General features: G+C 33.0%; 2 protein-coding genes across 4 annotated transcripts in view; one reads left to right on the top strand and one right to left on the bottom strand.

Annotated features, from left to right (window-relative positions):
* LOC111517532 (choline/ethanolamine kinase) overlaps window positions 1-4,400 on the top strand; it is a 53,204-nt gene extending 48,804 nt beyond the window's left edge. For both annotated transcript variants that reach the window (XM_023173714.2, XM_023173713.2), the window contains exon 6: window positions 1,523-4,400. In XM_023173714.2, the coding sequence (XP_023029482.1) occupies window positions 1,523-1,621 (99 nt within the window). In that variant the 3' untranslated portion in view covers window positions 1,622-4,400. The remainder of the gene's footprint in view (window positions 1-1,522) is intronic.
* A 4,399-nt stretch (window positions 4,401-8,799) lies between these two features.
* Window positions 8,800-15,393, bottom strand: part of LOC111517529 (myrosinase 1-like) — a 71,325-nt gene continuing 64,731 nt past the window's right edge. For both annotated transcript variants that reach the window (XM_074183616.1, XM_074183618.1), the window contains 2 exons: window positions 11,084-11,190; window positions 8,800-8,989 (listed from right to left, as the gene is read on the bottom strand). In XM_074183616.1, coding sequence (XP_074039717.1) covers window positions 8,872-8,989; window positions 11,084-11,190 — 225 coding nt within the window. In that variant the 3' untranslated portion in view covers window positions 8,800-8,871. The remainder of the gene's footprint in view (window positions 8,990-11,083; window positions 11,191-15,393) is intronic.

Here is a 15,393-nt window from a genome sequence, read left to right as displayed (position 1 = left end):
TGATATGTCCAAAGTGATACGGTGGACCAAGGTGTATTATTACAAGAATTAGAATATTTTGGGATCAGAGGAAAAGCTCTAAATCTATTTACATCCTACCTCGCAGGTCGCCAGCAACGTGTTAAATTCAACGGCGACATATCAAAACCTTTAAAAGTCAATTATGGAGTACCATAGGGTTCAGTCCTCAATGATATGTCATCAGTCATCAATGATATGACTTTCAACATACTGAATGTATCCTATAATGTACATCTTTCTTGTAGAGTGACACTATGCCTCAAAATCTACTTTCTTGCTAATGCATCTGAAACCTTTTTAGCAAACTGGACTAGAAGCAATTATCTCACTGTAAATGATGATAAAACCAAAACGTTAGATTTCTCAACTAAGAATAATATAAAAAATAATGAACCAAGTCAAGCTTCTCGGAGTGTATTTTGACTCATCTCTGAATTTCTTTTCGCATATTCACTAATTATCAAATCGACTATCCACGTGTATACACACGATAAGACAACTTAGCAACATAATAACGGATTGTTTAAGAATATCTTATTTCGCCATTTTTCACAGCATAATGACATATGGACTAATAGTTTGGGGTCCATCATGTCATCTAGATATAATATTTAAACTACAAAAAAAAGAAGTAAGGCTAAATACGACGATCATTATAAACCTCTTTTCAAAAAAATCTCCGTATATTAACTCTGCGATCTTGCTTCATATATGAATTTCTGTGTAATGTTAAAAATTTAATAGGTGAAAATAAATTGACTAAGCAGGGAGACATATACTAACTACCATGATACCAGGGCCAAAACAAATGTAAGGCTACCCAAATATAGATTAGGTAAATCGCAAAACTCTTATTTATATATATCTTTGAAATTTTTCAACGTGTTACCATATGAGTTGCAGACTTTAGACGATGGGTATGAACACCTTCAAAATTAAAAATATTTTTTATAGAATGCCTTTTACACATTCGAAGAATATTTTAATTATTTCGACTCATCAACAAATTTTTTGTCTGTCTAATAATAGATATATTTTTATACAATAATATTGTATAAAAATATATTTATTTGACTGTATTATGTTACATTGATTTTAATTTATATACTGCAAGTGTGTTCCGATAATTGAAGATCTATTGCGGCAGTTGTATCGCCAACAGCATATGCAGGAATAACTTCAGTGAAGAATCCTGCACTGACACCTGTCGGATATAATCCAACGCCCTTCGTGGTATTAGCCAGGGGAGTAGTTGTTTTCTGATAGGTGTCAGTCCATTAACCTACTGTGTAGGGTGTTGAGACTGGCCTGAACGAATTGTTCTTTTAGATGATTTGATTTATAGCCAGTCTTCAAGTATGCCCACTGACTATACGTGAATTATATACTATTTATTCCATTGACGTATACGAATACTATTCATGTATACATTGCATGAATAAATTCTATTCTATTCTAAATTGATTACAGTTGTATTTTGAATATTCTAATTTTTTTTCAGGAGTATGCATGCGCGAGACTGAATACCTACTACAAGTTGAAACAGAAGCTCTCCGGTAGCATGCAGCTCAAAAGAAAAATGGATGAATTGACTGTATAAGAGTTGCACATATGACCATCTTTCGACTTCTGTTAAAGATGGTTTTCAAACCTGACTGGGAAATGTGTGAAGAAAAGAATCACATGTCGTGATATTTCTGTGAGAAAGTTAATCTCTTATAGTATTATGAAAAATTATTCTCTTATCACCACCTTAATTATGAATATAATCTACACTCAAATATCATATCGATATGGATATTTCTCTAGATGATAGAGTCATTGTACGTATGTACAAACAACGTGAGAACATGGTTGTCGAGATTTTATACTTATGTTATATATTTTTTATTTTTGGTAAATATTATTTTAAGGATTATTTTAGAATGTAAGTGAAATGTACTTACTGTTCACGACTGAGAATTTGAATACTAATTACATTTTCATCGTTCGTTTGAACATGGCTGACATTGTATTTGATGAATTTCAGAGGTTTTGTTCTATTGTTTAAAGAAGTGTTAACATATTCAATATCTAAGAAAAACAATGAATTGAATATTCAAAATACTAGTAATCACTTGAAGTTGTTTGTGAATACTAACAATCGGAACATCATGAAGTGACTTGGTTTAATTTTTTTTTCTCATTCGTTTGGGGTCATTCAAGTTTTACTCATCCCTTTTGTTATGGAAAGTGATCGAAACTCTGCATCTCCATCCCCTATGTTTAGATAAAATTGGTATATATTTTCAAATTTATTTAGTCATTGGACCTCACTGGACATATTACCTTGGTTCCCTCTGGATGTTCTGATCTGCCAGGTCAAAATACATATCTCAGAGTCAATAGGGGACTAAGATGAGTCATTTCTCAAGAGTCTTAAGGGGCTGCGAGAAAGTTGAACAGCACAGCGGAAAGCTATAGAATCTTCGAAAAGTTGAAGTGAAACCTCAAAATAATTTAGGCGTGTTCGTCATTATTCATGTGAATTTATTGCACATTTCATATGTTTTCAAGAAAATTAATATTTGCTATAAGCTGGATTTATTTCTATCAGAAAATTTCAACACTGGCAAAAGTGTATTAATGGTAAAACAAAATTTCACTTAGAACACGTTGGGTATGTCCAATGATACTGGTTCGTTATTGTTATCGATATGACAAAGATCAAATTGGAACACGTGAATGGCACATGCCTTTTCATCAATTGTTTCTAACTCAAGTATACTCAATAAATTTTGCAAAAAAAACTCAGAAAACCCTTCAACCATCATGTCTTCAAAAACAAGCGAAGCAAAGAATCTCCTCATTCCTCTTTGGTGTGTACATAATATTTGAAAGCCCCATGTTATTATTCCTCGCCATCATTTCTACTCATTTTTTAATGTTTGACTTCATATAATATTAACATTTCAGCTATTATTTGAACAATTTATTAATTTTTTCAATCTTTTTTTATTCCATTAAATAGAAAAAACTATAATAACAATATTAATTATAACTGCTTTGATCCCTCCTGTTCATAAAAAAGGACATATGCCTCCTCACTCACAAGCGATTTTGGTGAAATTGGGGACACGTGTGAATCGTATTTATTCGACATACCAAGGGTGTTTGCAATATGCTGTGTAATGCCCGTTGTAAGTAGTCCCAGTGTGATTCGAAAGTGCATATAGATTGTAACGACAAGGACCCACATTGTCTGCTGCATAATTGCTCATATCTAATCCTTCTAAAGAAAACTCAATGGCAACATTCAATTTGTCTCTGAATCTTTCCGTTGGGGATAATCTTTTTAAATACAGGGAAACTGGATTGATCGGGACTTTGTGCATTTTCTTCTTTCCTTGCACTTCGAACAGGTTAGTTTTTCATCTCCATCCAGGGTTTCCTTTTTTGTGAAGAATTCCAAGCATTGTGACAAACTTAATTGGCCAGTTCTTTGTGGGATAGGGAGAGACAAATCCCACAAAGGATCGAAGGCTACTGATGAGAATTCACAGTGTGTGCACTTCATAGAGTAGATTTTAATTGACCAACGAATTTGTCTACAATCTTGGAGTTGTTCATGTTCAAGTATCTCAGCCAGGACTCTTGCGCTTTCCCGCCGTCACTCAATTTTTCGTCAATCTCTGTCAAGATCGGTTTAGGTTTCTTAGTAATTCCATTGAGGTCCTCATGTGAACCTTCTAAAAGATATCAAAGGAATTCCTGAGCGTCTTGATGTGAAGATCCCATGAATCGAGTGACAAATCTTTGAATCTTACTTTTTAAGTAGGCAGTGTTTATTACTCTATCAGATGGAACTTCTGACCACAATTCCTTGATAACATCTGCGAACACTTTGATTAAAGCACCTGTCATACATACATACGGTATACAGAAATAAATACTAGTATTGATATCTTCCATGTATGTCTCCGTTTTTGTATAATCCAGCAACTATCTTGTGTTTGATAAACATTGGATTATACTCTTCATGAAACAGGTTATATAATTTGTTTGGTTTACAAATCACCATTGTTATTTTTTTTTTCATTTCATTAATTTCTACCTAGATTTGAGATTTGTTAACACTACGTTAGACAATGGAAGTTCGAACCTGTTGCATTTTCATCATTTTGAATATGACGCTCGAATAACGTTTTGTGTCTTTTGGTGAAAATGAATAAGGAAATTATTTTTATTGCTTTTGCTACAGCGTCAGTAAATAATTTTAGGTACGGTTTTTTCAATATTTTGAATGCTGATTTTCCAGAAGAAAAATGTACATAGGATATAGACTCATCTGAAAAACATTGAAAACCTGGAAATATTACAAATAAAAAATGAGAAGTTTATTCGTTATTTTTTTTCATTTCCTCAGCTACATAAGACAACGATTTTATAGACTTGATTAATATCAATTTGAAGACAATTAAATTGCATTGTTATTAAATGATATTTGGTATTGATCTACTGATGACTTATATGAATTTTCATCTGAATATTTTCTGATCAGAAACTTTGTTATCTATCACACAGGTGGTTTCATTTCCTGGTGAATTAATGAAAATATCGTCTATAATTCTGAAGTTGTTTTGAATAACTCCAGTAGCCACTTGATTAGGCAAATTATATGTAGAGATTTTGAAAAAAAATGCTGAATAATCTCACAAATTGCAGCGCGCTAGTATAATTCATTTGAACGAACATTGCTCACAGGTGGTGCCTGAGGGAGCAGATGTCTGTCAACCCCAGCAAAACTGTGTTAATCCTCTTCACCAAGAGGAGAAAATTGGAGGTTCTAACGCCACTTTTCTTCAATGGTGAGGTTATTCCATTTGTAACGGAGGTGAAATATCTTGGCATTGTGCTTGATAAAAAACTCACCTGGAACGCTCACTTGGAAAAGTTATACACAAAGCCAGACTGTCTCTATGGGTATGTCGAAGGATTCGTGGTAAAACTTGGGATTTAGGTCCCAAACAAATCTATTGGATTTATGTGATGATTGTTAGAACAATGACCACTTATGATGCAATTGCCTGGTGGCTGAATGCTTTACAGAAAACGGCCTAGGCGAAGCTCTCTGGCTTACAGAGACAGGCTTGTTGGTCATCAGTGGTGCCATCAGTACCACACCGTCAGCGGCCATGGTGATCCTTCTAGATCTTCCTCCTCTCGACATTTTTCTGGAGAGAGAGGCTAGATGGACTGCATATAGACTTGTACACATTGCCAATTTCATAAATCAATTCACTGCAGAGTGCAACAGACTTTTAGTGCCTCCAACTGTCAACTATGAACTGCATTATAAAGTACTTTTCTCGAGTAGAGAGGACTGGATCCTTCAGGAGAAGGAAATATTAAGAGCAGATAGTTGTTGGATTACAGATGGATCAAAAACGCCTTTCGGTTCTGGTGCAGGTGTTTTCAGTCGCAGATCCAGGACAGAGTTATCAACCTGCCTAGGAACCTATGCGACTGTATTTCAAGCGGAAATTTACACTATTGAATTGTGTCAAGCGGCGTTGAAAGCTCTTGGCTCCCACCGAGCAACGTCTAATTTGGTAACAAATTGTCAAAAACGACTCTCCCCGATAGAAAGACTCAACAGATTGTCTCTGGTCCGGATTCCTGGCCATACTGGCCTGGAAGCCAATGAGGCTGCTGACCCCCTCCTTGCAAAGGAGGGTGCCGCAAGCAGCTTCATCGGACCAAAACCTGTTATTGGCATCACTTTACGCTTTGCCAAACAAAAATTGAACACCTGGATGGCAAGAAGATTAATGGACTTCTGGTAGAATCTTCCAGGATTGCCTACGATGACTAACAGGCCTTTTTACAGGTCAATGTCATTTGAATCATTATATGCAAAGACTCGGACTGTCGGAAGACAAGGTGTATCGCCTCTTTTTGGAAAATGATGAAACAACAGAAATACTTTGTGCCTGCCCCGCTGGATACCGAATCAGGTTTTTAGAGTTCGTCAGAGCCGTACTTTTGCCATCTGACCTGAAAGACCACTCACCATACAAACTAATTATTCGGTCGAGTGTTAATAGGTGTAAGCCACAATAAACCCTCGCGGGTTGTGGTGAAGGCTCGAATAGCTTCACTCACCTTGCACCTAACCTAGGTAAACATAAATGTTTTCTGCAATAATATTTGATAGCTTTCAAATTTCGATATAGTCCCACCCACAAGATACAAGTTCGTTAGAAGGCGGTGAGGGAGATAGGGCATTATCAAGTCTCATCATACATTTAAGAAGCATTACTTTTGATGATAGGCATATAAAAATCCAGAATTGAAGTGTAAAATTTCAAATTCTTAATAGAATGCTTCAAATAGAAGAGATCTTGAGTTAGAAAATATACCAAAACTATCGCCTGTCGCACTTTCTACACAATTAGACCACAAAGTGATAACAATAATAATAATTTTATCTTCTTTATTATTTCATAAATATTATTTTATATATATATATATATATATATATATATATATATATATATATATATATATATATATATATATATATATATATATATATATATATATATATATATATATATATATATATATATATGAGAGACAGAACATTGGCAAAATAAGATCTTCAGATGATGTGGTGCTGCAGGTTTTTCCGGGTTTTCCTGCAGCTGAAAAAGCAAATGTGCCAATTAATTTTTGTTTAATTTGTATTAATTTCAGATATCAATAATTTACTTTAATTTTATTTGAACAAATAGCCTTTATATTCAGTTTTGAAATTTAATTGTTTGAGGGAGTTGGGGACAGAATTATATTTTTGACAAATTTGGGACTTGAAAAACCGCCTGAACACTTCTGTTTTGAATTTTGGCATAGCAAGTATATTTTTATATCATATATTTGAGTTGTGGATGTCTGCACGATATGTAATTTTCCTATGAAGATATGAAAGTTTTTTTTTATCAAAATTATTTTATGGACAAAACCGAGTGTAAATATAGTAACCTTCTTTTCTCCATGTTCAACTATCCAATTTCTAGAAGTTCATATAAAATTCTCGCAGTATTTCATCTTCTCGTTCTATGAGTCTATTTGTTCGTTGATAAAATTTAACTCAAGTGGAATATTTCGGCAAAGAATATGCAGACATTTTAGGCTCTTCAATACTAGTAAAAAGTCGATCCTCATATACGTTTTTTCAAAAATATTCCTGTAGCGAGAAAATCAAGTGGTGTATGTCTGCTAAACAGAAAGGCTATCCTGTATTGATGAATCGTCTTAATCATCTACCACCAAGTTTCCTATTCAGCCATCGACAAATGTCACTGGTGAAATGAACTTGTTGGAAACATTAAATGTGAAGTTTTTTCAGTTTTGTAATGTCTAAATACTTTTCCAATCTATTTTCCAAAAGGCAACCATCACAATTGAAATTTTCTCGAAATGAAAATAAAAATGGACCTATCAATTCCATATTTAATATATGATTTATGGGTATTCACCTGACCAACATCAACAATTTTCGGATGCTACATTACAATTTGCCGTAAGACTCACATTGAAAACTTGAATCCTTATATGAAGTTTCTAGTTTAAAATGTAGGTACCTACAAATAAATTTTGGGCTTGTATGCGAGGTATTTATTTTCTCAAGAACCCTTTACAGATGAGTAATGAAAAGTTCAACTATTCGCGATAGTTTTAATATTTTTTGTTGGGGCTTATTTTTCTGAAGCATTGATTAAGAGTTTTTTTATATTGCATAAGTAATGCATGTCCCTTAATTAGCAACAATTTGGGCAATTTTCGAATGTTGTCAAATATCATTGCCATAGAAATAAAGTTACCTGTTACCTGAAAAAATATAAATCCAATTCAATTCCATCAATGCCTTTCAGTGATTTGATTGTGGTTACTTTGCACATATGTCATACGGGAGTAACTCATTTTTTTCCAGAAAATAACAGAAACTTGAAAAAGAGGTCATGATTTTGATTTCAGATATAACATTAAATTCTGAACAACTTTTATAAATACTATTTTGTTGTATTTTTGAAATTCACTCTTGATCAAAAACAATATATTTTTTGGTCTGCTTGTTTGATTTGAAACCATTCCAAGTTCATCTAATATTGTTATAGAACATGATGTCTGTAGGTGGCCGATATTAGAGAAGAACAATTATATAGGTTGTTTATTAACATAATAAGATCAACAACAATAATGTTTAGAATGTTTCTGTTCGTATGTGCTCTTATCTCAAAAACGATTCAACCAATTTGAGGAGCTGTTTTTTCTAATACACTGTGGTAACCTTTACTGAACATTTAGTTTTTGATCAATTGCAATTGTTTCATTATTGAAATAAGTTATGTTAATTGAAAAAATCACGTCAAACATATTTGTTCAGTTGATTAGACTGAAACTTTGGTTACCTATATTCCTATTTCGTGAAAAAAATTTCATATAAACCAAAGATAGACGAATACTAGAAAATTTTTTTTCCATATACTAGGTGATTAGTCGAAGTTGATAATTGATTGTTTCCAATATATACATAAATTATATTCCATTTTTTTTCAGCTCCCTATGCATTTTTTATTTTTGTTGCGGCATTGTTCACTTCTCGAATGAACATATTTTGTAGACTGTAACTGTAAATTTAGAGAAAATGTTCTTTGAATCCTTAGCCAAGATGATTATATTTATAATGGGTATTTCGAACTTTTGAAATTCAGATTGCTAGATAAAACACATATATAATATATCATTAATATTTATTTTTCGAGCTATATCCAATTCAGGTGAGGTACAGTTTTTTGTATCACGTTTTTAAGACAGAGTCAATGTTTTAGTTTTCAGAAATTCGGTTATGAATTTTGCTGATTCCTTCGGAGTCCTTGTCCTCTTCGGATCAGTGAAGTTTACGCTGTACAGGCCAAGTTTTGGTCTGTAACATAAAATATTAAATATTTATTTGTAAAATATCTTCTGATGCAAAAATAGCCTGTTATCACAAGCGTTCAGATAATAGCAATGCTGTTGAATAAATACAAAAAATTGAGATGCAATATGAATATAAACTTTTCAGATATTCATCTGATTTTTTAAAAATGATCTGTGATTTCAGTGAAGAACAAGAATAAAAATGTCACTGAAACTATAAAAACAAGATGTTAAAGTCAGAATGGAATGGAATAAATAATTTGTTTTGAACAAATTTAATTTTTACAATATATTTTTTGAATACTACAAATAAAACAGAAGCAACCACGTGTCACTTTTTTGTAAAAAAAGAAAAATATTATTATTTCTTTAAATAGAGAAAAAAATCACACAAAAAGTGACACATTGTTGTTTTCGTGTTTTTTGTTAGTATTAAAAAAAATATTGTAAAAATCAATTCGTTTCAAACAAATTGTTTATTAAATGAATACAGAAAACATAAATAAAAAACAGGTTTTTTTCAGAATATCAAAGAGAAATAGAAATTATGATTTAAAAAGAAATTGTTCCTTGATATTCATATTTAGTAACAAAAAAATTGTTAACCAACAAATGCGTTTTCAAGCAATAAACTTTTTTCAAGAAATTATTTGGTTTTTAAAATCATGATATTCATCACTGATAAAAATCCCCCTAAAGAAATTTCAAATATCTTATAAACAATACATTTGTTTACAAATTTGTTTCAACAAACAGAGCAAAAACTTATGAAATATCATTTTTATGTAACTTTAAATAATGAGAATACGAATAAATGTGAATATAAAAAAAATTCATTGCTTTACCGGAATTTTTCACTCTTTAACGTTTTTGATTATTAATAACAAACTGGAAAATCTAAATTTTTTAGTTTTTCCAACGGAAATCTTTTTTGAAGGCTTTCAAGAAAAGCTCCAAGAAGTGAACAAAATTTGAGGTTTTCAGTTAAAAAATTATCAGAGTTTTTATGTATGTAAAAATTAGAGTATATCTAATAAAATAATCGCAGGAAAAAATGTTTTTCCACGGATTTTCGTTTATTCAAGTGTCTAGGAAAGTCTCAGAGGTATGTGATTTTTGTTTCCTTAATAATGATATTTAATGGGTTAAAATAATTTTTATTGTTCAAAGGTTCGTATCGGACCTGTGACCTGTTTTTAGCACTATTTTCACTATTTTCGCCTCTGAATCAAAATCATAAATATTGGTGATAGAGTTCCGGGAGGTGTGACTTTTTTAGTAAATTTCCTCCTCTTTAAGGATCTTTTTTAAAATTTCAGATATCTCTAATATTTTCCGAGATTTTTGCAAAAAACCAACCCCTTTTTTCTTTTTACTAAATTGTTTATAACTCTGCCTGGTTTGGTAATCCAAAATATTTTCAAATGGGGTTTTTTCTATTGGTTGGGAAAGGGATCAAAAATATTCGTAGATAAACAATTTAGTTTTATGCCAACGTTTCGGATTTTATTGAATCCATCATCATTCATTTAATAAGTGAACAGTATATGCCAATACATATTGCAAAATTTTATAAACTTTATATTGCAAAATTGTATAAACTTTATGAATTTTGCAATATGTATTGGTATATATTGTTCACTTATTTAATTATTTTATTATAGAGCCCTTACGATGGATTTAATAAAGTCCGAAACGTTGGCATAAAACTAAATTGTTTATCTATAAACATTTTTTATCAATCAATAGAAAAAAATTGTTCATAACTTTTGCAATTTTTTCGAGCCCCTCTTGAAACTTTTCAAAAAGTTGCTAGTTGCGGTCATTCCGAATCGATTGGGCCCTGGATCATAATTTTCGGTGCCCTTGGACATAAATTCCAAAAAAAGGATTCTATGACCCAGACTATTTGTTCCGTTCGAATGATTGATACGATGATACGACCAACATTCATAATATTTCCATTACAGGTTTGGCCTGTTCCTATTACGCATATTTTGATGTTTCTTCAGCATTATGAATTATTTCCATTGACGAAAAGATATAGCAGGCATCATATTTTTTATTATTAGTTTTCTCAAATAGGAGAAGTACTTACGCATAGCCAGATACCCATTCAAAAACATCCATGAGACTCCAAATTAAATACGATTTAATTCGTATTCCATCAACATTAATGGCGTTCCAAACTACCTTCAACGCAGACTGAAACAAAGATCAATGATTTGACAATTGATGAGATAAAAATTGGTTCATAAATAATCTGTAACACTGTAAATATAAGAACATTGTAATCGACATTGTTGACGTAATTAGGTGCATTGACTGAAATTGGATGATCAACATGTTACTGATAATTTTGTAGCTGCACATGTAGACGCCTTAATAATTAATTTGGGATAGCAGGAAGTAGCCTTTCAACAGCCCCTTTCCAGTTAGCACCTGGGAAATAATTTTCAACTTTCTGAAAAAGTAGAAAAACGCATAAGAAAGTTTTTTCCATAATTAATTCTCAGAGAATATTGGTTGGTGATGCAAATTCCTGAGGAAATCCAAAAAAGTAAGCAGGTACAGTGTCATCCCCAAAGTATGCACCATATGGGAAACTTATTTATTAAGGGTTTTTCGACAAAACATTATTTTTGATAAAAGTTCGTGCATCCCCTAAAACTAAACATGCACCAACAAAATACAGTACAACACACATAATATACGAGGAGCCTTCAAATATTTGATTTTTTGATAGGAGTAAAGTACACTTATTTTGAAAAATCTCGGAAATAATATTCAGAAAAGTTGTTCAGCATTGAAAAATACATCTCGATTCGAAGTTATGGCCATCTAAGTGAAGTTTTATATTTTTACCCATTTTTTTTAATGAGGACTACGAAAAAAAATTGCTAAAACTATAAACAGACAGCATCCTGTATACGACGGTTCATTTTAAAAGCACGTAATATTACAAATTACACGACTATGGTGTTAACCACGGGCAAGTATTGTAACAAGAACTTAATATTCAATAATATCAAATCACAAAACATTAAAATAAAATAGGCATTTCGAAACATAGTCATTGATTTTCTGGAGATTCAACTCAAAACACTTATTTTGGACAACAAAATCTCCAGGAAATCAATGAGAAATACCTATTTTATTTTGATGTTTTGTGATTTAATATTATTGAATATTAGGTGTTTGTTAGAATACTGTATAATTTTGAGTAATTTTCAGTGTTACCGGAAAATTAAAATAACTCTGCACCAAAAATGTTCAAAATTATTTTACTCTTCAAAAAAATTGACCGTGGTTAACACTATACTTGTGTAATTTGTAATATTGCAGGCTTTCAAAATAAAACGTCGAATACAGGATGCTGTCTATTCATCGTTTTAGCAGAAGTTTTTTTCGTAGTCCCCATGAACAACTTTTCTGAATAAAATTTCCCGATATTTTTCAAAATAAGAATACTTTACCCTTGTCACAAAATCCAATAATTGAAGGCTCCTCGTATATAAGGTGTGTTGTACTGTATTTTGTTGGTGCATGTTTAGTTTTAGGGGATGCACAAACTTCTATCAAAAATAACTTCGTGTCGAAAAACCCTTAATAAATAATTTTTCACGTATAGTCAGTGGGCATACTTGAAGACTGGCTATAAATCACGAGGAATTGGGCAAATTTGGATATGCAGTTGGTTACCTCGTTCACAGGCAGATGGAGCGACGACAAACCTGTTGTTTGTTGTAGTCTTCAGCTTAGTTCGAGGAATGATACTCTGACGGAATTCGATTTTCAATTATCGGAAATCATCGACTTTATGTTGATGATATACACTACCTTGCACTGACGAGTGGCCAAACAGCCCGAAACCGGTCTGCAAGTGTGTTCCAATAATTGAAAATCTATTGCGGCAGTTGTATTGCCAACAGCATATGCAGGAATAACTTCTGTGAAGAATCCTGCACTGACACCTGTCGGATATAATCCAACGCCCTTCGTGGTATTAGCCAGGGGAGTAGTTGTTTTCTGATAGGTGTCAGTCCATTAACCTACTGTGTAGGGTGTTGAGACTGGCCTGAACGAATTGTTCCTTTAGATGATTTGCTTAATAAATAAGTTTCCCATATGAACGCATCGAAAAATAGGAAATACTTCCATCGAATATCCTGTGCCAATAATTCATATTTAATGAAACAACTGAAAATTCACTAGAATATAATATCAGATGTCGATTGAATAGAGAAAAAATAACAAAATACTACTGGTTCAGGGTGGCCACTTTTTTAATAGTATTTTATTCATATCTTCTAAATTGTAGAATAAGGCTTACAAGGCTGCCAAGGTGAAAGATTCATGTTTAATAGCACTATCTTTTGATGAAACTCCCAAAAATCCGATTCGACTTTAGAGATGTTGAAGAAAAAATAAAACTATCGATTATATTTTTGTTTCGGCTTCTGTTACCATCAGGAACATAGAAAAAATATAATATAGAAAATAATTTCGAAAGCATATTCTTTCATATTTCACTACTTAAATTTGAGTACGAAGATGAATAAAGAGCAAGACGTCGGTACTCATCAGTACCAATAATAGTAATAATGTCCATTTCAAAAACATATAAAAAATGCAAAGAATATGAATATGAATTTCTACTATCTTACTGCGATTGAAGAGACGATAATTATCCCAAGAAGTAGGTCAAAAACAAATCAGCACAAATTTGAAATCTTAGACAACAAAATGCACTCAAATTGAATTATAGAAGATACATGTTTAATGGATAATTGATAGTTCAACCAGAAATTTGAAAATTTTGTTCGAATGGATTTTTCTATGATGAATTATTTGAAAAAATATTTCCATAACCTTAACAACTGAAAAATTAGGACTCTAATGTGAAATTATTCGATACAATGTAATCATATGGCAAAATTAACCAGAAATGTATTTTGGGTGATACTTCAAAGAATTTATGAAAAATAAACATTACGAAAAATGCCGTGGAGTATCTAGTTCTATATTAAAAATATGGTGTCGATGACAGAGAGAGGCTTGTCTGGCCATCAGTGATGCCATCAGTACCACACCGTCAGCGGCCATAGAGATCCTTCTAGATCAACCCCCACTCCCCAACTGTCAACTACGAACTGCTTCATAAAGCACTGTTCCCGAGTAGAGAGGACTGGATCTTACGGGAGAAAGAAATATTAAGAGCAGATAGTTGTTGGTTCACAGATGGATCAAAAACATCTTCCGGTTCTGGTGCAGGTGTTTGCAGTCGCAGACCCAGGACAGAGATATCAACCTGCCTAGGTACCTGCGACTGCATTTCAAGCGGAAATTTTTGCTATTGAATTGTGTGCGGAGAGATTGAAAGAATCCAACCTCATACATAAGTCAATAAAAATATTCTCGGACAGTCAAGCGGCGTTGGAAGCTCCTACAGAGCAACGTTTAAATTGGTATCAAATTGCCAAAAACGACTCTCCTAGATAGGAAGACTTAACAGATTGTCTCTGGTGTGGATTCCTGGCCATACTGGCCTGTAAGGCAATGAGGCTGCTGACCCCCTCCTTGCAAAGGAGGGTGCTGCAAGCAGCTTCATCTGACCAGAACCTGTCATTGGCATCGCTTTAGTCTTTGCCAAGCAAAGACTGAACATCTGGATGGCAAGAAGATTTATGGACTTCTGGCAGAATCTTCGAGGATTGGCTCACTCCAAGGCGTTTATTCATCCTTCGAAGGTTGATAACAGTTGTTGGACTACAGTAGGGATGTCTAACAGGCCTTATTACAGGTCACTGTCATTTGAATCATTATATGCAGAGACTCGGACTGTCTGAAGACAGTGTGTGTCGTCTCTGTTTGGAAAATGATGAAACAGCAGAGCACATACTTTGTGCCTGCCCCGTTGGGGACCGAATCAGGTTTTCAGAGTTTGGCAAAGCCGTACTCTTACCATCTTACCTGAAAGACCACTCACCATACAAACTAATCGGCTTTGTTAAGAAGCTGGGTTTATTTGGCCAAGTATGAATGGGTGTGAGCCACAATAAACCCTTGCGGGTTGCGGTGGAGGGTCGAATAGACCCACTCACTTTGGACCTAACCCAACCTAACCTACTCTTAGAACTTGAAAGTTCCGTTTTCGAATATAATGACGAAACGAAAAAATTACGTAAGATAATTCGCCATTTGCAGGGCATCCATTGAGATTACTAAGAATAACAGAACCTGAAAAGACGATTTTTGCTTGATTTCACTCATAGTTATTGCTCCTGAATATAAAACTAACATAGCATGCATGCACTTTTTGAAAAAGTGATAACCCAATGTGGATACTACAAACCTACTCATTGAAGTTTTGATACATGTTGAAATTGAAGTAAAATATTTTTCATG

Source organism: Leptinotarsa decemlineata, unplaced genomic scaffold (assembly GCF_025532065.1).
Source record: "Leptinotarsa decemlineata unplaced genomic scaffold, Ldec_3_MD MMD2_tig00026340_RagTag_RagTag, whole genome shotgun sequence".
Taxonomy (NCBI): Eukaryota; Metazoa; Arthropoda; class Insecta; order Coleoptera; family Chrysomelidae; genus Leptinotarsa; species Leptinotarsa decemlineata.
The sequence above is the reverse complement of the archived record's forward strand: the minus strand, read 5'-3'. Positions and strand labels throughout refer to the sequence as shown.